Source organism: Acomys russatus, chromosome 20 (genome assembly GCF_903995435.1).
Source record: "Acomys russatus chromosome 20, mAcoRus1.1, whole genome shotgun sequence".
Lineage (NCBI taxonomy): Eukaryota > Metazoa > Chordata > Mammalia > Rodentia > Muridae > Acomys > Acomys russatus.
The window spans coordinates 10,989,500-11,012,764 of NC_067156.1; the positions used below are offsets into that span (position 1 = coordinate 10,989,500).

The 23,265-nt window shown below is 39.8% G+C and overlaps 1 protein-coding gene across 1 annotated transcript in view; it reads right to left on the minus strand.

Moving 5' to 3' along the window:
* Positions 1-5,102: 5,102 nt before the first annotated feature.
* Positions 5,103-23,265, minus strand: part of Klhl14 (kelch like family member 14) — a 99,818-nt gene continuing 81,655 nt past the window's right edge. The window contains exons 5-9 of the mRNA XM_051163112.1: positions 20,529-20,607; positions 12,339-12,529; positions 12,077-12,235; positions 8,508-8,665; positions 5,103-6,108 (exon numbers count right to left, since the gene is read on the minus strand). Coding sequence (XP_051019069.1) covers positions 5,968-6,108; positions 8,508-8,665; positions 12,077-12,235; positions 12,339-12,529; positions 20,529-20,607 — 728 coding nt within the window. The 3' untranslated portion in view covers positions 5,103-5,967. The remainder of the gene's footprint in view (positions 6,109-8,507; positions 8,666-12,076; positions 12,236-12,338; positions 12,530-20,528; positions 20,608-23,265) is intronic.

Sequence of the window (23,265 nt, forward strand, 5' to 3'; positions counted from 1 at the left end):
TGGTTTTGAGAGGGAGCCAAAGAGTTGCATGGGAGAAGTTTGAAGGCGGAAAGGAAAATGGGTAATGATGTAATTATAATTAAAAAAAAAATAGAATTCTTAGTTGGGTGTAGTGGCACATGCCTTTAATCCCAACACTTGAGGAGGCAGAGGCAGGTGAGTTGCTGTGAATTCAAGGCCAGCCTGGTCTCCAAAGTGAGTCCAGGCCATCCAAGGCTACACAGAGAAACCCTGTCTCAAAAATAAAAAAATAAAATAAAATAAAAATAAAAATAAAATTCTTTGGTTGTTATAGACTGCATAAACATATAAAACTTTTTGTAAAAAGGCCAAGGAGAGCTCAGATTCCAAGAGATAGGGCTATCTTGGATGGTGCATTAAAGGTAATTTAATTTCTTTCGCTTGTCCTTGCCCACGTTTCCACAACTAAAACAAATTAATAATTACTAAGTTTTCACTTTTATCTAACAAATATCTTGTGGCTCAGTGGAATGGCTCACACACAATTATACTTCATCACTAACTTCAGAGAACCTGAAATCTAGTAAAAGGGTCAGATGTATTAGCCTTTGCAAATAGCATAGAGTGGAGAAAGTTAGAGAATTTGGTTAGAAGGAAGTGCGATGGAAAGATCACAAAAGCTTATTGAAAAGGTAGACTTTGAACTGGTCCTTGAAGGACAGGCCTTTCCTATATCATATTAGGCATGGAATGATGTTCTTTTGAAAAAAGGGAATCACAAGTAAGGGAAAAGATGGAGGAACATAGCTGTATTTGTGGAACATCCAAAATTCACATTGCTCAATGAACTAGGAAAAGAAAAAGGAACGAGAAAGCGAGGCTGAGGGTCAGGCAGGAAGGTGCTTTGCATGCTAGGCTGACCGGTGTGCTTGGTCACTGCACTGAAGAGCTGGTGTGTGCATTCTACAAGGTACTTACATCTCTTTCTCATAGCTGTGTTTCCAGGAACAGATTATTACTTGTATGTGAACAATATAACTGAGGCTGAGAAAATACAACCTTCCAAGGCCATGAAGATCGCGTCCTCTCTGCCCTGAAATACTTCCCAGCTTTGCACTCGCACCACAATAGCCCTCGCTATGTGGATCATAGTTGCCCACTTTATTCAATAGCACTTAGTATTTATGTGGGGAAAAAAACAGTCCCCATGAAATTCCATGATAACCAAGGTACTGGTAGAAGACATTTCTTGTAGGCAGTTGGGCATGGTGGTTAGGAAATGACCTCAAGGTCTTGCTTTGAGTGCAAGCTCTGCTCTTGACCAGGTGTCAAACTTTATCAGGATGTGTAAGCGTAAGTGTCCTCACTTTCAATATATAGGATGATAGAACAAGGCTCTTTTATTTATTATTTTTTGTAGCCAGATGTTACCTCTTTGATATTAGACATCTTAACCTCTAGATCTATGAGCCACTGCGCTAAAATATTTGTCTCATGGCTTTGACAAAATACCTGACAAATCCACTTAGGGAAATAAGGATTTATTTTGGGCCATGGTCTCAGTGGATACAGTCCATCGTGATGGGAATGGCGTTGAGGAGGTTATTATATTGTAGTGTGTTCATAGCCGGTAAACAGAGGGACATCAGTGCTCCTGCTCATGTGACTCTCCTCTTCCTTTGCAGTCAGTCTTAGACCAAGGCAATGAGATGGCATTGCTCACATGCCAGGTAGGTCTTCTTTCCTCAGTTAAACCTCTCTGGAAAAACATTCACAGACACACCTATAAGTGTGTCTCCTAGGTGATTCTCAGTGTCAATTTGAGAATTAACCATCACAGCCACTGATTCTGTTCACTATATGCCAACATACCCTGTTATGGAGACACTAAGTGGACTAAATATCAACAAAGGGACTCAACTAGTAATGAGTAACTCTTTGTTGTGCTGTTCAGACCAGCACTCTACAGCTATGGCTGTATAAACCAGCACTCTCTACCTATGGTTGGATAAACCAACACTCTGCAGCTATAGCTATATAAACCAGCATTCTCTATAGCTACAGCTGTATAAATCAGCATTCTACAGCCATGACTATATAAACCAGAATTCTACAGCCATGGCTATGTAAACCAGAATTCTACAGCCGTGGCTATGTAAACCAGAATTCTACAGCCGTGGCTATGTAAACCAGAATTCTACAGCTGTGGCTATGTAAACCAGAATTCTACAGCCGTGGCTATGTAAACCAGAATTCTACAGCCGTGGCTATGTAAACCAGAATTCTACAGCCGTGGCTATGTAAACCAGAATTCTACAGCTATGGCTATGTAAACCAGAATTCTACAGCCGTGGCTATGTAAACCAGAATTCTACAGCCGTGGCTATGTAAACCAGAATTCTACAGCCGTGGCTATGTAAACCAGAATTCTACAGCCGTGGCTATGTAAACCAGAATTCTACAGCCGTGGCTATGTAAACCAGAATTCTACAGCCGTGGCTATGTAAACCAGAATTCTACAGCCGTGGCTATGTAAACCAGAATTCTACAGCCGTGGCTATGTAAACCAGAATTCTACAGCCGTGGCTATGTAAACCAGAATTCTACAGCCATGGCTATGTAAACCAGAATTCTACAGCCATGGCTATGTAAACCAGAATTCTACAGCCATGGCTATGTAAACCAGAATTCTACAGCCATGGCTATGTAAACCAGAATTCTACAGCCATGGCTATGTAAACCAGAATTCTACAGCCATGGCTATGTAAACCAGAATTCTACAGCCATGGCTATGTAAACAGAATTCTACAGCCATGGCTATGTAAACCAGAATTCTACAGCCATGGCTATGTAAACCAGAATTCTACAGCCATGGCTATGTAAACCAGAATTCTACAGCCATGGCTATGTAAACCAGAATTCTACAGCCATGGCTATGTAAACCAGAATTTTACAGCCATGGCTATGTAAACCAGAATTCGACAGCTATGGCTGTATAAACCAGAATTCGACAGCTATGGCTGTATAAACCATGCTGCTGAGGTGAGTTTCTTCTCATACGCACTTTTATCCTTCTCTCATTTAATTCTCTACCAAACTTTCAAGGTATTATTGTGTTAGTAGTTGTGTGAGTGAGTGAGTGTGTGTGTGTGTGTGTGTGTGTGTGTGTGTGTGTGTGTGTGTGTGTAGTTTTAAGTACACATGTCCCTGGATTTTGATTTGAGATAGTGTAAAGACAAGATGTATTCAGAAAAACCCTTATACTTCAAATTTTTAATTTTAATCTTTTTTTTTTCAGATTAGTGACACATGGTATAATTTTTAAAAATGAGCCATGGCTACCAGAAAGCCCACTGACATTAGAGTGATTTTCTACAGTGAATTATATTGCTAGGATATTTCAGTAAGGTGAGTGAAGCACACTTTCAAGTTACAATATTTTCAACCTACAATTCTCTGCCAGGACATAAACGTGTCATCAGCTGAGAACACCTACAATTTAATTAAACAGGGACTGCTGTTATAACTTAGGAAGCATGCAGCTTTTTAAAACACACATCTGTGTGCCCCGTTTGTTCCAAAGGTGTTTATAAGAATGCCCATAAATATCTAGTTACTAAATCTTGGATAAACTCTGTCTTACTGTAATGTACTTGTGCTAGAAAACTTAGACTCACTCACACAATTTTCAGTTCATAACAGTTTTCTAGAAGCACTCCATAATTTTTTTTCTGTTGTCTAGGCCGAATACTTTTACATTCCACAAGGACGTGAAATACAACTGTAAGGCATATCTGTAGAATGAAAGCACTTAGGCATTTGTATATTATAAATCTTGAAACAATCCAGTCTATACATATGCTTCAAAAGGAGGCATGTGAGAGACAGATGCATTAGTACATAAAGTTTTTATTTAAACTCCTCCCCTTCCAGGCAAGCTGCATTTACACTCTAGTGCTGTACAAAATTTACATTCTCTGTGACTTTTTATTCATTTTTCACTCCCTAAAAGTTTGTACCTCTCTGAAATACAGAAAGCTTTACTTAGAGTTTTCATAAATGCTTTTACTTAATTTGGCTAGTGATAAAAAATAAAGTGAAGAAAATGAAAATCTAAGGAAAGCTGATACCCTTGTATAAACAGCAACTTTCAGAAGAAACAGTGGCAGCTGAGAATATGGTTTCTGAAACAGTAGGTGCTCCCTAGGATGTTCTTACTTCTGTATATCTGTATGTTTTCAAGGAAAAGGAAATGAAAGCTGATCGCACTTGTTATGTATATATACTCACATATATATATATATTTTTTTACAACGGGTCCTTTGGATCTGAACATACAAATAAATACAAAAACAACAAAGATTGCACTTTTCTGTAGAAACATTGTTGGCTTCTGGTATGTATGCCCAGCCATTCCGAGTGCCCGTGAACGCTTCCCATGAAGGCATTTGTCCTCATCTGTGGCTTCCCCTACTTGGTATTTTGAATATCACATTTGTTGAAGGGTTCAACATTTCTTGGTTATTAAAAAAATTACTTAGGCTCTTATAAGTGTCTAGCAGTTGTTAGTCAAACAACCCAGATGACCTTGACAGTCAAGTTCATGTTTCTGATAGTTTTGGATTTCTGATTGGCCATAGAGACACTATGTCATGCTCTCCTGATCTTTTTTCAGCTCCTAAAAGCAAGGATCAGTTGCTCATTTAACCCAGTTCAGGCATCTCCGGGGATAACAAACATTGGGAAGAGTGGAGGAACAAGAAGAATCGAGTTTGTAGAGCCAACTAAAGATGAGCAAGCAAGTGTGCTGCCAGGCCCTGTGAGTTTGTTAAATCCTTTAAAAAATCATTACTTTAAAAGATTTATGTATTTTGTTTTACTTGTTCAAGACTTTTGTTTACATGTATGTAAGTGCATTTCATGCATACCTGGTACGATGCATGCCCTGGAACTGGAGTTATGGATGGTTGTAAGCTGCCATGTAAGTGCTGAGAACCAGACCCAGGTCCTCTGCCTGAGACAAAGTGCATTTACCTACTGAGCTATCTCTTAAGCTGTAAATCATGTGTTTTAAGAGTCCGAAAGACAACTGAGTTGTACTTGAGAGAAAGTTTTCCTTGTGTAGCTGAATTTCTGTAACTTCTCAGGTTTTTGTTAGGGATCAAATTTGGAACAAGTTGCTATCCAATGGAATTTCTGAGATATTCTATGATGGGGTAGTTGGTCTTATCCTGTGAGGCAAATTGTCTTTATGTTCACTACTTAAAATGCTATAAGAAATGAGGATGCATAAGCCCCTGGGAGCTGAAAAGTGACAGGGTGCACTTGGCTGCAAGTTTCAAGGAGAATCAAAGACACACAATTAGGACTGTGGCAGAGAACAACTGCCGAAGAGGCAAACAACTTACATTCCCCCCGAGCTCAAGGGAAGCAGTAAGGGATAGAAAGTATGATTGTAGAGAAACAAAGATGCCTGTCTTCCCTCTTCTGTGGATTTCCGTTGCTGTGCTACCTATGGAGTTGGTGAAGAAGCCAAGCATTTACCAACACAGAGTGAAGTGGCGATTTCTGGAATGCAGGGTAAGCATTTTGGTAGGTTGGATTTTGAATCATTCATGTACAAAATATCCTCCAAATGTCCACAACTATCACATGCAGTTAGGAAACAATGCACAATACAGATCTTAGGTCTCTGGGGCCAGGCTTCGGACGTTTAGCTTTCCCTTTTTTTGAAAGTTCGTCTCCATGTGAGTTTGTGTAGAAGTGGAACAAGTTAAAACCAGCCTGATACGGAAGAATCTGTCACCACAGCAGGTTGGGTGTGGCCTGGGTTGCAGACAACAGTCTCTGCTCAAGGCCACACCTTCTTCTGCAGTTACTTTTAAGTCGTCAGAAACTTAAAGGTGGATTTGGGCAATTGTACCATTGGAATGTGTGGTCCATGCAGGACAGCATGTCACCTGTCACTGCGTCCTAAATGTGGCACTGTGCCGGGGGTTCCTGCTGTCATTTGTTGTAGGGCACACAGGCTGGTAGGATGACTGTTGCACAGGCTGGGCCTGCCAGGGGTTCAGCCACATCGCCTTCGAGTTCTGTCCAGGTTCCTTTCTCTGGACAATAGCAGATGGTAGATGACTTGTAGGCACCCTGGAATGGTAGAAATGGTAGAACAGTGCTTAGGATAGGGACTCAGAGCAGCCACAGCTGCATCACTGCTCACAGCTACACTGGGAAGACCTCTGCTCAGCGGAAAACACTTCGAGTGAACTCGATGGGCTTTCAACTGTTACAGAAATATTTGAAACTGACATGTCAAAGCCTTGTTGGTCTCTGTGTGTGTGTGTGTGTGTGTGTGTGTGTGTGTGTGTGTGTGTGTGTGTAGGTGTGTGTGTGTATGTGTAAGTGAGCATGCTTGCATGTACGTATTTGTGGAGGACAGTAGACAACCTCCACTGTTGCCCCTCACAAGTGTCCAAGACAGTATCACTCTTGGGCTTGGGACTTGCCAAACAGGCTAGTGTCTGCCTTGTCTACCTCCCCAACACTTACATTCAAATTATGAGCCATCACATCTATTTTTTTTTTCTTTTTTACAAAGGTCCTGAGATTAAACTGAGGTTCTCATGCTATCAAAACAGGATTTTAAAGACCAACCCACCTCCCTGGCCCTTGTGTTGTATTTCTGATGGCTAGTGATCAAACTCAAATAAATACCTAGGAAGTCCACAGTGCTCAGCAGTCACTTTCAAATAATTGGCCCCAAGTGAGAATTTTCCAGTAGGTTTAAATTAAGGGAAAAAAGAGAGACAAATTTACATTTCTATTTAAATAGTTGAATTAAAGTGGATGCTAGATTGTTGCCTCATTTCTTTGCCTTTATTTTTATTTTTTATTTTTACTGTGGAGAAGGGAGCCAAGATAGCAAGGCATTTTAAAATAGACTGAAACATGTCCACATATTGATTTATTCATTTTCAAGAGGCCACACAGCAAATGAAAATTGGTTTTAATTTTGGTGCCTTTGTCAACTTTAAGGCTAATGCTTGAGTAAAATTTTCCTTCCCAAATCAAAGCACAGGAAACAAAGTCCCCAAGAGAACTTATTGCGTTTTCTGAATGTATATTCTTGATTTCTCCTTGGATGCATCTACTCTGTAGTGAACAGTCTGCTCCAGATAGCAGACACATGTGTGAAAATTTAGGTTTATATGCCACCTTATATTTGCCTTTATATAACTAACATTTAAAAGTTCCCCCCAAATTTATATCATACTCTTGCTTGATGCAAAATAAATAAACTAATGTTACTAGAATTCCAAATTGATCTTATAAAACTAAAAGAGCTAAGTAAGGCAATATAAATAGTCATCACTGTGAGAGAAGTGAATTGACCCCTAGGCCTGAGATATTGAGTTTTTCTTTTCTTTCTTTCTTTTTTTTTTTTACAGAAACATAGCATAAACAGAACATAAAAATATAAATAAATATTAAAAAGCTTAAACCTAATCAATTCCTGACTAACTTCTAGTCTGAAGAACTATTTTGAATGAGAACATGGGAGGTTACTAGCCATTCCCACAATGTGGGGTATTTCTGGGTGACAAATGAGATTATTTTGTCAGCAAGTTAGGGAATAAAAAGTGGGGCAGAGGTAACGTTCTAGACTTCAGGAGGCCTATGGCACATGATAACCAAATATGTGTGCACCTGACTGCCTGATTTGACTGCAACTTTTTCTTTCTTTCTTTCTTTTTTTTTTTTTCTTTTCTGGAAGCCAGTAAAAAAAAATTGAGTTTGGATTGGTCATAAAGCAAGTATTGTAACTTTTTGTGTGTGATCAATTATAGTGTGTTTATATAAGTGAATAACTTTTTAATAAGAGAAACACAAAAAAATTTGGTTCACATTCTTTTCAGTCAGACTATTGAAGAATGGTGTTGCTGGACGATCGGGGAGAGGAAAGTCGCTGCCATTTCAAGTTTTGTTTATGTTTGGGAATTTTTAAGATGGAAGGTGGGGTGAAAAGCAAATCTCATGCCTTAAATAGCATTCACTGACATTGAAGAATTAACATGTTTTCCCCCTTCTGGTCAGAAACTTTTTCAGATTTTCCTATTCAATCTCTACAGAATGCTTGGAAAATCATTCTGTTTTGGCGTTGAGTAGGAAAACTAGATTGACAAACATGCGGATATAGGAACAAGCTGGAGATGTGACACCTGCTGTGCTGGGTTAACAGGCTGTGTGCACTGTACCCACACCTGTTCTGTCTCCCTGCTCACTGTGCATGGACCCAGTAGTCTTTTGGGGGGGAGGGGTTCAAGACAGGGTTTCTCTGTGTAGTCCTGAGTGTCCTGGACTTTGTAGACCAGGTTGTCCTCGAACTCACAGAGATCAGCTTGCCTCTGCCTCCCTAGTGCTGGGATTACAGTCATGTGCATCTGAACCCAATATTCTTAAGGGCACATACAGCATGATGCTACACCTGTGGAAGCAAACAGAAGCGAGCACACGCAGGAGGAAGGTGGGAAAACAGGAACACATACCATACTCCAGCTGTAGCCCCCCACTAGATAAATGCTGTCGTCAAGCACCGCACAGCCAGGGCCACTTCGACCCTCCAGGATGGGAGTTTGGAGAATATTCCACTGGTCGCCTTTTGGGTCATAGCACTCCACAAGCATGACATCAAGGTGGGAGAAACCTAAGTAACAAGGAAAGGCAAACATGGAGAAAAGAGTGACTTTCAGTCCAGTTAAGGCTACTTCTTTTTAAAAACAGTGTTGGAGTTAAGAAGTCATTTTTGAAGATAATACAATTGTGTTTCTGAAGTCATTAGTGAAATTGGGAGATGTCAAAATTTCTTAAAGCAAATATAAATGAACGAACAAACAAACAAAAAACTCAATGGACTTTGGGTGCTTTGGATGAACACAAATCAAGAATGCCTGAACAGGTGTCATAAAGTTGACTACACAGGCGTAGACCTTTTATTATAACATTATTTTAAAATATTTGAGACAACAGTGGTCACTAAACAGGAGCTCATCTTGTGTTTTTATAAAAGCAACATATGCATATAGACGAATGGGCATTGGTGCTCTGAGTTCCGCAGACTAAACTATACTGCTTTGCTTGAATATTTAACTCTCTCAAAATAGTTTACTCAATTAAAATTCATTAATCAGGATCATAAGCCTTTCATAGAATCTGACTGTACACACACACACAGACACACACACACACACACACAGACACACACACACACACACACGGCTTCAATGATAAGTGGATCAGTGTTTGGACCTGGGGCTATAAGCTCTCAGGGTCTTATTTCTCTCTACTGTGCCCCCTCACCCCATCCTACGTGTGCATGGGTATATCTTTGTGTGTGTGTGTGTGTGTGTGTGTGTGTATGTGAGTGTATTTGAGTATGAATGAATATGTATATGAGTGTCTGTGTGAGTGTGCATATTTGCATCTTTGTATATATATGTGTGTACATATGGATGTATATGAACATATGTGAGTGTGTGTTACTTTGTGAGTGTATGTGTGTGTGAGTGTGTATATGAGCATATGTGGGTGTGTGTATGTTTATGGGTATGTGTGTGTATATGTGTGGAGTATGTGTAAGAGTGTGTGTGTGTGTGTGTGTGTGTGTGTGTGTGTGTGTGTAAAGGCTAGAGCGTAACCTCCAATATCATTTTTCAAGTGCTATCCACTTTGTTTTTTGAGACAGGCTCTGCCAGGTGACCGTGAAGATTCCACCAAGGCCCATAGTCTACATTGTTTTTGGCGACCTTGTCACTACCTCAGCTATGGAACAATCTAAGAAGTAGAAGGCAGAGCAAAAGGATGTATCTTATCACTGAGGAAACTGAGGCAGGGGGGTCATGGTTTCAAAGCAAACTTTTGGCTACATAGTAAGAAAGAAGGGGCAATAAAAATGATATTTTGTTCACTTAAATGCATGCTACGAATTTTTAGCTGACAATCTACGTGCATAACTGATGTCCTGATTCTTCAAACCTGGCTGAAAAGGCAAATTCAAAGGAATAATTTTCATTCCTGAGAAATCAGGCAGGCATTTCAGGCCACTAATTTATAATACAAAATAGATCACATAGGTGATGTTACAAGAGAGCAATATGCCCACTCCAAATTCTGTATCTACTTAAAATGAGCATATGAGAAAAAAAATCTAGATCCTGAGGTCCTAAGGCATTGTTTATGGGCACATGAACCTTCTCTGTGCCCAGTTCCATACATACTGTAGATGTTGAACACAAGGCTCACAAAAGGACACTGTCGTTATCTCTCTTTTATAGATAGGGCTGCAATATAGTTCTTGAATGGGATGACATATCATTTAATTTATTTCAATTTAGGATTCAAACAACAACTTTCCTTTGTCATTACACCTATATGTACATCTCTCTATCTCTATCATCTATCTATCGATCTGTCTGTCTGTCTGTCTGTCTGTCTATCTATCTATCTATCTATCTATCATTCTATCTAATCTCTCTTTCTAACTTTATTTATCTATCTCTATATCTATATAGAAAGACAGGGTCTCCTGTAGCTCATCCTGGCCACAAACTTGGTATGTAGCCAAGGATGATGCTAACTTTTTATTATTTTGCCTCCACCTCCTCAGGGCTGGGGTTACAGAGGCACACTGTCATGTCCATTTTCTATAGTGCTGGGCTTTTAGTTCAGCGCTTTATGTATCATAGCTAGACAAACACCAGCAACTGAGCTATGTCCTCAGCCCTCTCCTTTGACGCATGCATGTCCATGCTCATGTGTGCGCATTCAGTTTTCTTACTTAGTCTATTACTTTGCAATCTTTCTGTCCAACCATAGCTTTGACTATAAAAGTCACTAAGAAATATAGATAATAGCTTATGAAAATGAAATGGGAAGAAATCACACTTTATTTCAGAAGCCACAAAATTAATATAAAACATTGAGGTGAGGGGATTACGTATGCATTGAAATGAAAAAGACCAACAACAATGGAGCTGTGGCAGTTGGATGGAGAATTCTCTCCCATTGTGAGGATGAGGGGCATGGTATGAGCAGCAGGCACACACTAGGGCTTCAGATTTTCTGGGTGAACATGAACTCAAAATACAGACCTAAAAGTTAACCTGTGCATTTTTTTTTATTCTATTTATGGGTAACTATGCATTAGAAACCTCTCCACATCTACCCTTCTCTTAGGTTTGATGTCTAGTGGGATTAGTCAGCCCATTTGGCTTCACTATTAACAACACAGGCTTGCCTGTTTCTGTTGAGCTCAGGAGCTGGGAGAGATTTGAGAGTTCAATTTAGACTGGTGTCCTTGTTTTTGAAAGGATTGGAAACTGAGGCCCAAAGTATGCCAGGCAAATTTCAGCATCATAGATCTGTTTCTTAGCACATGTAGTGTTAGACACACTTACAGTTTTATAAAGTGACATAAACTACAAAAGGCAGCAGCTACAAATGTGTTTAGAGAAGGAAAGTACAAATACTGTGCTTTTGTTTTCAATCCAAAATAGCAATTCAATTTGAGAGTCATAGATCATTTGATATTCAATACTTAAAAGAAGTGATTCTAAATTTAGATACCAAGTTTTTGCTTTAAGAAAAATCCAAACATTAGCTCTGGGAACCTTTGAGTACAGTTCTTTATGATCACAGCAGAAAACAATTTTCTGGTGGACAATTCATTACTACAACTTTGGAGATAAGGAATAATTTATTTCATTGGCTTCACTGTTAGGACAAATTGTGCTTTTTCAGTTATTAATACTCCAGTTTTTCCCCTTAGACATCATTATTCATTTCTTTAATGTGTATGGTAACTTAAACATAATCCTATCTGCAGAATTAAAACACAAAAAATGCTTGCTCCAGGGTACTGCTAATTCACACACAGTAGATTGTATTTAGTCAACATGTTTTTTGTTTCACATAATTAACTATGATTATATAACAAAAAACCCTTAGCAAGAAGCATGTGACACAAATGTTATCAGCATAGGAAAAAACAAACAAACAAACAAACAAACAAACAACTCAAAATTACCACAAGCAAGCAAGCAAAAAAACAAGAAAACACCTTTCAAATGGTTCCCTCCAATTGCATACAAGCGATCGTTCATCACAGCCAAAGTGTGGATGGCACGTTTTGTGTTCATGTCTTGCTTGCGGGCCCAGACATCCATGACCGGGTCATAGCAATACAACCATGGGACATATTCTCCATTGTGCACACCCCCTGTGAAGGGCAGACACAGCTGGGTCAAGTAAGTGCCTTGGACAGTGAACTTTGCAAAGAAAAAACAAAAACAAAACAAAAAAAAAATGGAGGAATGGCTTGCCTGAAATGTATATTTTTCCATTGTGCACTGCTCCTGCGTGGGCCGCCAGAGGCTGAGGCAAAGAGGACACATAGCGCCACTCATTTGTGTCCAGGTTGTAGCATTCCACACTGGACAGGTAGCCGGCTTCGTTCCTCCCTCCAATCACATAGAGATGCTTGTCCAAGCGGCATGCATAGAAACTGGCTCTTCTACAATCAGAACAACAGCTCTCAGTTAATCTGTGGAATGTCACATCTGAAATGTGGTAAAAGGGTACTTGATCAGCTGGTTAAAGTGGGGAGGGTATGTCTTCAGAGAGGGCTGTGAACCTCTGGCCATTACTCATCTGACTTCTACATCCAAGACCGTGCATAGAAATCCTGTGCACTACTCACCCCAGTTAACACTTTTGGTGTTCAAGTGCTACGAGAAAGGAAAGGCACCAAAGCTTTGTGTCTGCTCTTTTCTTCTTGCCTTCTACACACTGATAAAATGTTCATTAATGTTAGGGATGTTTGGTACTTTCTAAGGATACCGTAGTTCAATAAGACAAAGTGAAAAATGAGGTAGATAATGTAACAATAATAAATTATCTTGACATTCACTTTCTTTATGGTCCTTCAAGGGTCATTGTTCCCAATTTATTAGAAAACTGCATCATCAAAATTTCTCTTCAATTATCATTTTCCCCTCCTAGTACAACTGCAAATAGAATAACTTTTGTGAACTTTGTGTAGTGGTTCTATGTATTTGGCTTCTAACATAAATATATATATATATTTAGTTCTTCTAACACCAGTTACATGAAATTTTGCGTAGGGAGCCTTTGGTATTGATTCTAATGAGGCTTCTGAATGACTTTAGTTCTTGGTTCAAGAGAGGCTACTGACAGTATTTGCCGGCTACCCTTTCAAAGGCAAAATGTATGAAATTTGAAGAAAGGATAGGTGACCAATTGTGAGGTAAACTACAATTTAGGAAGGAGATATTGAGAAGCTGAATTTAGACTTTCAGTGGAAGAAATGGAAAGAAGTAATATGAAAACTCTGCTGATGGATGAAGATGGAAGGCATAAGTAGTAAGACATGAGAAGCAAGAAAGATGAAAGGCTTAGAGGTCTAAGACCTTCAGAGTTATGATGGCTGGACCTATGATGACCAGAATGGCAAGTGCCAAGGCCCGGAAGGACATGATTTACACTAGATTAATTAACAGACTGTGTAAAACTTGATGATGAGACTCTTGTGTAGCATCAGTTGCCATATGGAGAGTGCTAGAAATGTTTATCAGGTAACCTATATTAGTTGGAGATTTCCCAAGTTGTGTGTATGAAATACTGAAACATCTGGGAGTGAGTGGATGAAACCTTGATGAACCATGTGACTTACAAAATGAGACTATTATCTGGTGTGCTTTACTGGGTAGGTGACCTTTGGCCTGGCACACAACTTCTGTCAGGCTCAGAGTGCTCTCCAGTGACGTGGGACAGTAAGAGAGCATTCCCCTGGCATGTGTGCAGATGATTCCATGTGCTTGTATCACTGTTCACCATCAATTTATTCTCAGAAACTGTCAGGTCATCTTTACCTGGATAAAAAGTTTTTTAAAGTTGGCTCTTATGTACTCTTTCTAGTATAGTCCAAGGCTCTCATATTAATGCTCAGGTCCAAAAATGTTTTAGATTTCAGGAATTTTTTTTTATTTAGAAATACTTATGTAGAGAAAATGGAGGAAGGGATCCAAATCTAAACATAAAATACATTTCAGCTTTACTTGAACTTTATGCATTTACTCTTCATTCAATCTTTAGTTACATGCACAAAATATTGTTTCTTATAGTATCCACTGGATCTAATTAGTGCTGTCTTTATGTGCACGAGTATGAGCCCCATGCACTTGGATGTAGGCCACATGCCTAAAAATATGACAGCTACCAATAGCTCTTTAGCTAGGGTTGGGGTTTTGAAAACCCTCCTCATCCATGCTTGAATTTTAACTGGCTTGATCATGCTCAGCTTTTGAGTAGATACCTACAGCTAGTGAGAGTTGGTACATGACAGCCATTTGGACAACATTCACAACATTCTTCCCCATGCTCCAGTTCTTACAATCCCCCAGTCCCGTCCACACCTGCAGCAACATTTCCTGAGCTTTTGTGGAAGGGAGGTTGATGTAGACGTCATTTATATGTCTGGGTACTTATTTATTCTCAGCACTTTATCAGTTATGATTGTCCATATAGGTGATTTTTATACAATACTTGCAGTGTGCTTCTGTTTCACTGTGAGCATGTCACCTGTAAATCACAGTGGCTGAATTTCAGATCACAGAGGCTCAGTTTGTGATACTGAAGAGAAGGCCAAAGTGTCATGTTTGCTTAGATGATTTCTCACTACTTAGGTGTAAGACTGTTTGGAGATGACACTGTGTTCAGCTTTTGTGATAGTCCTACATTGTCCTGATAGCCATTATTGATCATTTTAGGATGATATTTTTGACTGTGTTCTCTTTTCTATATCTCACTGATATTTTTGAAAGAAGTGCATGCTCTGGAGGGTTTGGAATGTGATGAAGAACAATAAGAATAGAAAGAAGTAGAAGGAGAAAATGTGACAAAATTAAAAGATGAATCATATTTCATAAAGTGAAGGCTACCTTTTGGGTTCTGAAACTTCAGTATTGGTGTGTGTGTGAGAGAGAGGGGGAGGGCAGAGAGACTCTCATCTGAACATAAAATTAGGATTTTAAAAGTTGCAAAATAAGGTTCAAAGACCTGGTCCACTGACTTCTTCCACTTGAATAGACAAATTCCTATTGCTTTCTAATGAATATGACCTGTCAAAATTATTTAACACTCTTTTCTTTTCCTGTTAAAAATGTTGACAATAGCAACACAGGTCTTCGAAAGACACATGTCTCATTACATCATGGACACAAGACAGGTCAGTGTAGTTCTTCCAGATGATTCTGTGATGAGTGTGGAGGTCTCTGAAAGGATACATTTACTGATTGCACTACGAGTCGTTAGTGTGTAATTGGACTACTGACTGTAAGCTGGGAACAGTGAGTTTATCTCAGGAGTGATCCAGGAGATGATGATGCACTCTGATGGGTGTGGAGATCCCTTTGGCAGTTTTCTCATTTTGTTTTGACTGGTGTCTTGCCCCTCTGGCACCAAGTCAGCCTGTTAGAACCGGTTTTTAAAAAATTTTTTATTAATTTATTCTTGTTACATAATGGACAGAACATTCTCCATAGTTGAGTGGAGAGTGGGATATGACTTTCACACGTACTCTGGTGCCTCATATTTGACCATGTCCCCTGGAGGGGGAGACCTGGTGGCACTCAGAAGAAGGACAGCAGGTTACCAAGAAGAGACATGATACCCTATGAGCATATACAGGGGGAGGTAATCCCCCTCAGGAACAGTCATAGGGGAGGGGAATAAGGGGAAAATGGGAGGGAGGGAAGAATAGGAGGTTAGAATTGGTTTGATGATTCATCTGTATTCCCAGCCCTAACACACAGTGGATTTAGAATCTAAACTTGAAACTATCGCAGGCTTTACTTCCTGAATCAGAGTGAAGTTTTTTGTAGAAAGTCCTATAGTGATGATGCTGAGTCCCCTGGCTTCCTCTCATGGCCCACCTGTGTGTTCCTGAAATGCTTTATAGAAACAAGGACTTGGTGCTCTGCTGACACTGAGTTCTTGCTCCAGACTCAGATATGACCAGAGGAGGCGTTTCCTTCCTCTCCATGGAAAGAACACAGTTGGCCTGTGTTATTTATTTATTTTTAAAGTAAGCTCAAGACTGCTAAATAGTCCATAGTGGACTCACGCTGTCATAAGTTCAAACTGTTTGTTTCTTCCTCCTCTCACTTCTCGTTCCTCTCACTGCCAGAAGCAACATTTAGCAATGTTTCTGAGATAAGTTTTAAAAGGCTAACAAATAACATTTACAAACATACTTTAAAGTCGCTTATTTTTAGATCTTTAAAATTCCTTCCTAACTCTCAGAGTGATCTATTAATGTACTCATCTACGTATCTATCTATCTATCTATCTATCTATCTATCTATCTATCTATCTATCTATCTATCATCTATCTATCATCTATCATCTCTATATAAATGATATCTATATACCTATATCTATCTATCTATCTATCATCTATCTACCATCTATCATTTATCTATTCATCTGTCATCTATAATTTTTATATAATTTATCTGCCCAATTATAGCCTATTTATGTATTTATATGTTGATCATCTAGCTGTAGTAAATTATATTTATACTGAAGCATAAGACTGAATTGCTGCAATCTTACCCTTGATGGAATTGTTGGCTTGCATCAACAAGTTGAAAACGGCAGATTTTCATGTGGAATACTGTCTCCCACAGTTTCTCCAATAAAATTTAAGTTTGGGAATGTTTTGGGTATGTTAGCATCTAGTTTCTTACTCAGTCAAACAAAGAGCACATATTGCTTCCCAAATACTTTTTATACACATCTTTTAGACTATATAGGTGATAAACAATTCTGCTTTATTACTAAATATAAAATGTCTATTTTATCTTAAAAAATAGAAGCTACCAAATCATTTTGCTTGTTCTAAGCTTTCACTTTTCTCCTCTCTTGAGATAGAATCAAATCTTAAATCTAAGACTCCAATAGTTCATCAGCACTCACTTTTGTTATTACGATTTTTATTAAATGTATCCAATGACAATTTAATGCATGTGTATGACACATTCTGGTTACTCCCACCTCCAACCTTTCCCCTTCTCCCTCCCCACCCCTTCCTCCTCCTTACACATCCCTTTGTCAAGTTCCCACCCTTTTGCTGTATTTTGTGGTCCTCGGTGTTTAACCATCGCCCTCTGTGTGAGGATGAGTTTGGAACTGTCCATTGGAGTCTGGTGGGCACACACGAGGGTACACCACTGGACCTGTCACCATCCAAACACGATTTACCTTCTTTGCTGAATTACTGGCTACTGGAGGATGCTGGGGGGTGGTCATTGGCTTCCCTGTGTAAATCTAAACTTGTATTTCCATTTAATCATTTGCTTATAAATTCATAGTTTGAAAACATATAGTCTGTGAGCTCACTCACTGTTGAGTAAGCCTAGAGGCCATATGCCTAACTCCCTGCTGAACAGGGAGGCTACTGAACAGTTTTATTTGACCCCACAGGAATATCCGACTAAGTGAAATAGACTAGGAATCTGTTCCTAGCTCTGTAAGAGCTATTTGACCCTCGGAAGACTTATAACATAGTTCTCTTATCTCAATGAGTCTGGTAACATCTCAGCACTTTGGCAGAAGAATGCTAGAAACAGGCAGGTGAGGAGCTTCTGGTTTATTCATGATCTACGTCTTGTAAAATTAACTTAAATGTCTCAATACGTGTCTCTGAGCCAGAGCTTCTTATCTATCTTGGGTTTCTTCCTCCTATGTTTAACCACCACGCAGAGCACCAGTGGCCATTGCTGTTTTGAATAGAAGCCTGGAAATGGAAGAAGACACATTTCTTTTGAAGTGATGGGTTGCTGCCTGGGCCAACCAGCCTATAGGAGAGATAGTGCTAGAAGGCTCCTGGGTATCTGTGAGGGCCGTGTTTTCCTACTCAGCTCTGGAAGGAGTAATTTGCTCTATCAGGTTGATTGTTCTAAATCTTGAAACAAAAGAAAGAAAAGGAAAAAAAAAAAAAAAAGGAAAGAAAGAAAACTTCTTTTACTGAGGACCTGACATGATATACCATAATGACTTGGAAAGAGATGCTAAACCGTCCATTCTGTCAACGGTGGCTGCCGGGTGCTGACAGACCGTGGCAGGTCTTTTTGTCAGGTCAATGAGCTGCTAAAAACTGTCTAAGTAGGACCTTGCCATGATAGGCCACCCTGCCTCAGAGGAAGTCATTACAGACTATCAAGTCAACAATACAGAGTCTAAAAAAATTACTAATTAGGTTTTGTAGCAATACTTTCCATCCTTAGGGGCTCTATAGTGAGATAATTGACCGCGACGTGAGTTATGCCTCCCACGCTGAAGGCATGAAGGTTAATTATCATGGTGTACAGCCCCCAGCAAAGGGGACACTGGTGATGAGAGAATGACATTTCAAACATGTGTTGATGCTTTTGTAGCTAGAACTTTCTAGAATGGTCTTGATTAACGGGCAACGTGAGGCAGTTACTATAACAGTCACCAGGAACTCAACCCTCCCGCAAAAAGCGATGGAGTGTGCCTGGAGAAAGACAGCAGGAAACCCGTGGCTCATGAAGTTTGTCAGAATAGTGATTGACTTGGAAGTATTTCTTGATATACAGTAGAGAGGCTGAGAGAGGTTTTCCTAAGTGAGCTCATGGTGCTTAACATACTGTCTGGATATTGTTGGCTGATAGTGTGTAGTCCTTCAAAGAGTCTCATCTTTTCTCTTATTGTTGTGGATAACTGTTTATGTAATTGAGACAGGGTCTCATAGTCCAGCCCAGGCTGGTCTCCAAGTCATAACCCTTCTGCGTCAGGCTTCTGCATGCTGAGATTGTAGACATGTGCTGCTGTGCACATCTAAGAGAGCTTTAATTCCCTTATACAGGGTGGCAAGATACCGCTTAATACACTTACACAGATTCATACTGTCTTTCTGCAGAAACATCCAGTTTTGGAATAAATGCTATTTCATGAAGATTACCTTTAATGTGAAATGTATGCTAAGGATCTAATTTGATCTCAGTGCAGTCTGCTTGAATGATGAAATAGATGTGAAGGGAGTTTGTTTTTTGAAAAGGAAAGAAAAAGGATGCAGCCGATCGCTACTTCCCTAATTCTTAATGATGAGGAGGAAATAAGTTGTAGTTTATCTTATTGGACGGTTAAGTGAAAAGGTTGTAAAAAGAGTTAAGTCCTTAAAATCTAACACGCATCTACATTATCATGTGCATACGAAGATATGACATCACGATTGAACATAGCCAGCAGAAATAAAATATCCATATATAGTACCAATGCTATCCTATGGTAGCTAAGGGACTAGGATGAGATAAATATTCTGTGTATGACAAAATGGGATGGCATTTTTTTGTCTTGTTTTGGGATACAGGGTCTCATATAACCAGACTGCAGCTTGCTGTGTCCTTGAGCCCAGCCTTTTAAAATTTGGATTATCTTGCCTCCAGCTTCCAAGTGCTGGGATTACAGGAATGTGTTAGCATGCCAACTAGAGCTGTTTTTAATCCCAGCACTCGGGAGGCAGAGGCAGGCGGATCACTGTGAATTCGAGGCCAGCCTGGTCTACAGAGTGAGTCCAGGACAGCCAAGGCTACAGAGAGAACCCCTGTCTTGAAAAACCAAAAAAAAAAAAAAAAAAAAAAGAGCTATTTTTAAAAGCTAATATATGAACTATTCTTGAAGAGGCACATATAAATGATCCAAGTTCTTGCAATATTAAACTTATACAGTTTTAAATGTTAAATTCCAAGTTTTGATGGTAAATATTAAATCAAATATCAAATACCTCAATATTTAATACAGAAACTTTTGCCTTGGCATGCAGACTGTTGTGGGGGTGGCAGTCAATGTTTTGAGGACTTAGATACATTACTGATAAGAACCATAGAACCAGTGGCTACACAGTATATTCCAAGATGTCATCACTATGGTCAGAGAAGATATGCTGCATAATTTTTTTTATTAGTTTATTCTTGTTACATCTCAATGTTTATCCCATCCCTTGTATCCTCCCATTCCTCCCCCCCCCATTTTCCCATTATTCCCCTCCCCTATGACTGTTCCTGAGGGGGATTACGTCCCCCTATATATCCTCATAGGGTATCAAGTCTCTTCTTGGCTACTTGCTGTCCTTCCTCTGAGTGCCACCAGGTCTCCCCCTCCAGGGGACATGGTCAAATGTGAGGCACCAGAATATGTGAGAAAGTCGTATCACACTCTCCACTCAACTGTGGAGAATATTCTGACCATTGGCTAGATCTGGGAAGGGGTTTAAAAACTGCATGATTTTTTTATCCTCATGTTAGGACAAATAATTGTCAATAATTTAGCAATCTAGCTCGGGTAAGCCAAGGTTAGTACTTTGCCTCGTGTGCCTGTCGTGGACTCTGCCCAGCAGTCCTTATGATGTATCACCTACGCTTCTGTGCAGCATTCCTACATGTCTCAGACAAAAAGAAATAAACACTTACCTTTCTTGCATGGGTGGAAGCTGGATCCAACTATTAAATCGGGGATCATACCGGCTGACGAAATTTGTACTATGTTTTCCTGTAAAAATACATTTGAGACATTTAGAACTTCGATCCCTTTGCTGATTTGCACATTTATCAGTTTTTTAAAATCTCTGTTGTCACATTTAACAAGCATGAATCCACTTAAGGGAGCCTCCAGCACCGCATGGGAGCCAGGAAGGCACTTCCTCAAATGGGCCTCCCTCTTGCTCGGTCTCTTTATTGCTGTGGAATGACACAACCCAATCAACCGTACCAAAAGCAAGCATGTTTGCTAAACTATCAGCACATTAGGATACTTTTTTCCTGTGTTTTGATATTTTCATGTTTTAAAAAGAAGTTATTGCCCCCAGATTCTCCATTTTAGAGAATTCCTTATATGATATTTCTGGACAGTCTTTTTTAGTAATACGTTTTTATCCTACAGACACTAAAGCCTATTTTCTAGAAAAGTAATAATAACAGCAAACTTAAGAGAAAAGTAAAATATTTTCCATATACTCAAGCCCCATGCATGCCTAATTCCCCATTAGAAGCATTTATTTTTACTAACCCAAGAACCCTATTTGTAGAAAAGACTTTTGTCTCCCCATGGAAATAGCAGCAGTCATGACAATCAGTCTTGTATCACACTTATCACAGAAAGTCTGTGTGTGCGCTTGGGAGCTGCACCATGGCCATGACGTAAACACAAGTGCATTTGCTGAATCGGGAAGCAAGCATGAGTCTGCTGAGCTGCTTAGCCAGCTTATCCCCTCTGTTGAGCTTAAAAAGCACATTAGCGCTTCCAAGGTATTAAAATGAATCTTATTTTGCATACATATTGACATCAAAGTGAGAAATACAAGTTGAAAGAGCACACTAAGCTTTCCATGTAGCACTAGAGGTGGCACACCCAAAGCCTCAACCCTAAACACTGCCTTTGTTCGTGATTTGTATCTAGGCAATGGGTACCAGATTTCACCCTAGGAATAAGTAGAATGTGCACACATGTGTGCTCACATGGCTGAGACATGGTCAGGTTTGAAATCCATCATACAGGTTCAGCCAAATATCTCTTTTTGTACAAGAGAAAGTGCATCATTAAGGATGACTGTCTGGTTTTTAGCCTGAGTGACTGACTGGAAGGTCACACAGTTTGTTGGATTGACAAAGTCTAAGTAGGAATTGAGTAGAAACTAATGAGAGAAGTTATGGGCTTAGTCTTGTGCTTAACCCAGAGAAACCTACAGGATATCAGAAGGAGATGGCTGCTAAGCCTGTGGCTGAATAATTGTTACCACTGCAGATTTGGGAGGCATGAGTTCAGAGTTACTATTTAAATGTATAGTGGATGAAGCCACTGAAGAAAAAGAAAGTGAAGTGGGAAGATGAAGGGTCTAAAGACTGATCTCTGGGATAGGAAAAAAATGAAAACAACAAAGGAAAAATGATATTTTGAAAGCCAACTTAGTGTTTCTAAAAGAAAGGAGGAAGCAGCTGAGACTCTGAAGAGCATGGGTGGCCCTGACAAGTGCTGCCTTAGTGAACTGAGGTGAGAAAAGCCAATAGGGACAACTCAGGGGAGTCTAAGATATAAAGACACAGAGGAGAGAGGCAGCACAACACATCCCAGGACTTCTGAAACCAATAGAAGACTAAACTAGAAGACACGGCATGTGCGGACTGTTTGGTGGTCATTTTTACATTTTTAAGTTCAAGAATATTGCAAAGTTTTTGAGCAGGCAATTGGGACCAAGAAATAGACCTTAGATCTGTGTATAGAAAGAGCAACAAGAAGAAAATACGTAGTATTACTGAGAGAATCTGAATTGTCCTCAGAAGTCTATGTGATGAGTTGAAGGCTTAGTCCCTAGCGCTGTGGGGAGAAGATTGGATGTTGAGTGTGCTGATGTCATCAATGGATTAATCTAGTGACGTATTCATCACTGAGGAGCTAGTAGTATTTGGAAGGGAGAAGCCAGACCCTTAATAGAAATGGTGTCTGTGAAAGTGGTCTTCTCAAAAGGTGTCCTGGTTTTGAGTAGATGGGAAATTGATGAAACCACTCAAAGATGTCAAGTGATCCTAGGGATTGTGTGGATGTGACGTCAGGAGTTTCTTCCCATGCGGAAGTGTTGGCCATTCATGAAAGGTGATGATAAGTTGAATTGTGTCTGGTGACCCACGGGAAGATATGAAGAGTAAGGACGACCCAGAAAATTCAAATAGGGAGGCTCCGACTATAGTAAGGACTATGTCCACAGCGGGTCTTTTGAGTGATATTTTTGGAGGGTAAATTTCTCAGTAGGAAAATATATTGTCTTTCGTGCTCAAATTTCGAGGCTAATTCCCAACCGCATCTGAAGACTAGAAATTCCCACAGAAGTCAGAACCCATCCACCATGGGTAAGATTGTTTCTCTATGAAGTTTGGTTCAAAGTTTCTGTTGGGAAGAAGGAACCTGCCACTTCTGCTAATGGGATGGAGAGTGGTTTCATGTGCTGAGCAGCAGTGGTACAAACCAGAAATTGTCATTTCTTGTAGAATGGAAGTGGAGTTGACTCAGAGAAAAGGCTTAGCAGAGCCTCATACGAAAAAGTTTGAGATTAGAGGCCATATCGAGATGCAGGGATGGTGGTGCACAAGAAGAACAGGCGGGAGACTGGGAAGATAAAAAGGATGGAGCTCTCTGGGGTGGCAGGGGAGAAGCAGG